General features: G+C 38.1%; 1 protein-coding gene across 1 annotated transcript in view; it reads right to left on the reverse strand.

The window, feature by feature from the left end:
* SRRM1 (serine and arginine repetitive matrix 1) overlaps positions 1–2,500 on the reverse strand; it is a 17,056-nt gene that overhangs the window by 9,003 nt on the left and 5,553 nt on the right. Inside the window, exons 6-8 of the mRNA XM_026062504.1 lie at positions 2,440–2,500; positions 1,798–1,917; positions 7–315 (exon numbers count right to left, since the gene is read on the reverse strand). The exon at positions 2,440–2,500 is cut by the window's right edge and continues 143 nt beyond it. Of these exons, the coding sequence (XP_025918289.1) occupies positions 7–315; positions 1,798–1,917; positions 2,440–2,500 (490 nt within the window). The remainder of the gene's footprint in view (positions 1–6; positions 316–1,797; positions 1,918–2,439) is intronic.

Below are 2,500 nucleotides of genomic sequence, written 5' to 3' on the forward strand. Positions count from 1 at the left end.
CAAAATGATAAAGCTGCTGAAAGACAAATTAATATTTGATTACCTGATGCTCTGCCAGGAGAAACAGAGCCACGGCTTTTTCTTGCACGATTTGACTGCTGGGGTGTTGGAGACCTACGTGGTTTTGGAGGTGGACTTGCTGGTGGGGATGGTCTGTGCCTTCGCCTAGGAGGACTTGCAGAAGGAGACAGTCTACGTGTTTTACGAGGAGGACTGGACACAGTTCTTTTAGGTGGTTTCTTTGGTGGTGATCGGGAACGTGAGGAAGAGGAGGAAGAGCTGCTGCCAGATAAAGATGCTGATGACCGTCGCCTCCTGCAAATCAAATAAAACATTAGATTCTGACTAGCCAGTTTAGGAAATGTTTGAGCATGAACACTGAGAACTGCACTCATTTGCAAGCACATCTATAGGGCCACACACAAGAGCACTTCCAAAACATGGTGGACAGCCTTCAACACTTGTTTTGTAGAAGAGGARATTAACAATCAGTCTTTCACAGTTATTTTTTAGACAGTGAGCAACAAATTGTTAGTGTTACCTTTGCTTGCTTTCTGTCAATCTACAGACTATGACTAAGCTTTTTTCCTGGGAGAAATTAGTTTTCTTTTGGCTTGCTAGCTTTTGGATGGTTAAGAGAATTCTCCATGTTAGCGCATGTGATTTAATGACCTCCAAAGAGGCCATTTAAGAGTTTAGTGTGCAAGAACACTAAAAAAAGTTTTTACACCAGGAGGCAAAAAAAAAAAAAATTCAGACAACTTAACAACTCTGAATGAATCTGTTTTTATATGTTTTCGTTTTAGACTTTCATTTTTACTTCATAATTTTTAAAAGGTAGGGCCTCTAGAATTCTGCGGCAAAATTTGTGGCAAGTTCTGTTGCAATTGTGTACCTGCAGAATCCACCTTTGGCTGCAGAATTCCTGAGAACCTGGAAAAAAGAAACCCTACCTTGAGTGAGATAAACATTTGCTGAAAGGGAGTTCTTGTACATCTTGCAACATATACGTTTGATACTCTTCACAGTTTTCCCAATAACTGTGTTAAATGAACATCTTTACAAACTCAAAAAATAATCATCATCTTGTTATAAAAAAAGCTTCAACAAAGGAAGCATCACTTTATTCTCTTCCTATTACGACTAATGTCCATTTTGACATTGCCTTCAGTACATAATTTGCTATTCAATGCAATAACTCAGAGCTTTGCTACAAGAACAATTGCTTAAGCTGGCAAAAGTGTAACCTCAACACCAGACACCAGACTTGAAAACAGTTTAAATGATTATTTTTTATTAAAAGATCAAGAGGAAGAAATAAGTTTTAAGTCAAAATGATAATCTCCTTTAACTATACATGATGGAACAGTAAGTCTTAACTTAAAATTTCCAACAAGTCAAATCCAGAGTAACTTACTCTCATTTTTTCCCCTGTAGGGAACAACACAACACTGAAAGCTTAAGCAAAAAACATCAAAAAACATCATGTCAATCTATGCTGGGAGCTATCCAGGAGCATTTGAGTTACAGTTCTGAAACCGCCACTTTTCAAAAAGGAAGACAAAATTCTCATGACTATTTCAACTCAAAAGACTTTGTTTCACAGCTACTAGAATGGTTCCCTCTACACACTTTTGAAATATGATACTGCAATTTTACACCACTCAACTCATAACTGATGGTATTGAGACATAAGATGAACAAGGTAATTTTCATAACATTCATTCCTCACAACTACTGTTCCCTTCAGTTTTCAAATTTTAATTTTTCCAAACGTATAAAAAAAAGGAATCTTACCGCCTCACAGGGGATCTGCTTCTTCTGTGTCTGGGTGGGGGAGGCATTCGTCTCGGAGGACTCCTCCTCCTTGGAGATGGTCGTCGTCTTGGGCTTGGTCGCCTTCTAGGGGAGTAAGACCTGTCACAATCAGAAATTCAAATGAAAAGCAACTATCTAATTTTCCACAGATTTGAGGTAATTTATCCTCAGGGAACTGAGTTTAAAGTTGCTTTGCTCCAAGTGCATTACCTTAAAGTAGCATTTAGATTGCAGTGAAGTGTGGTACGTTTAGCCACAATCAAGAGGGTTTAAGTCTACCAAACCAACACCTTTCTACTAGGTAGTAAAATATTAAACAAAAAACAAATAAAAACCTTACAGCATCCAGCATCTTCAGCATCAAATCTACTGCCTAAAGAAAACTATGTAATTCCCACTATCTAACAACTTCCCCAGCCAGTGTTWGTCACAGTGAGCATTTTCTCATGAACTAATAGGAGGAAAACATGCTTATTCATTGAACGTGCCCTTCTCATTTGGCCTAAAACAGTCATCCCTAAAATGTTCACTAACTTAACTGAAAACATTACATTAAAYGGCTGCTTCGAAAGAAAACATTCAAATCTCAATCTTCACAATCAAGATTAATTAAAATCCCACCTTGACCGTGATCTATGACGCCTTCTTGGTCTAGAATGAGATGGGGAACGTGACCGAGATC

The sequence above is a fragment of the Apteryx rowi genome, unplaced genomic scaffold (genome assembly GCF_003343035.1).
Source record: "Apteryx rowi isolate R43461 unplaced genomic scaffold, aptRow1 scaffold_190, whole genome shotgun sequence".
Taxonomy (NCBI): domain Eukaryota; kingdom Metazoa; phylum Chordata; class Aves; order Apterygiformes; family Apterygidae; genus Apteryx; species Apteryx rowi.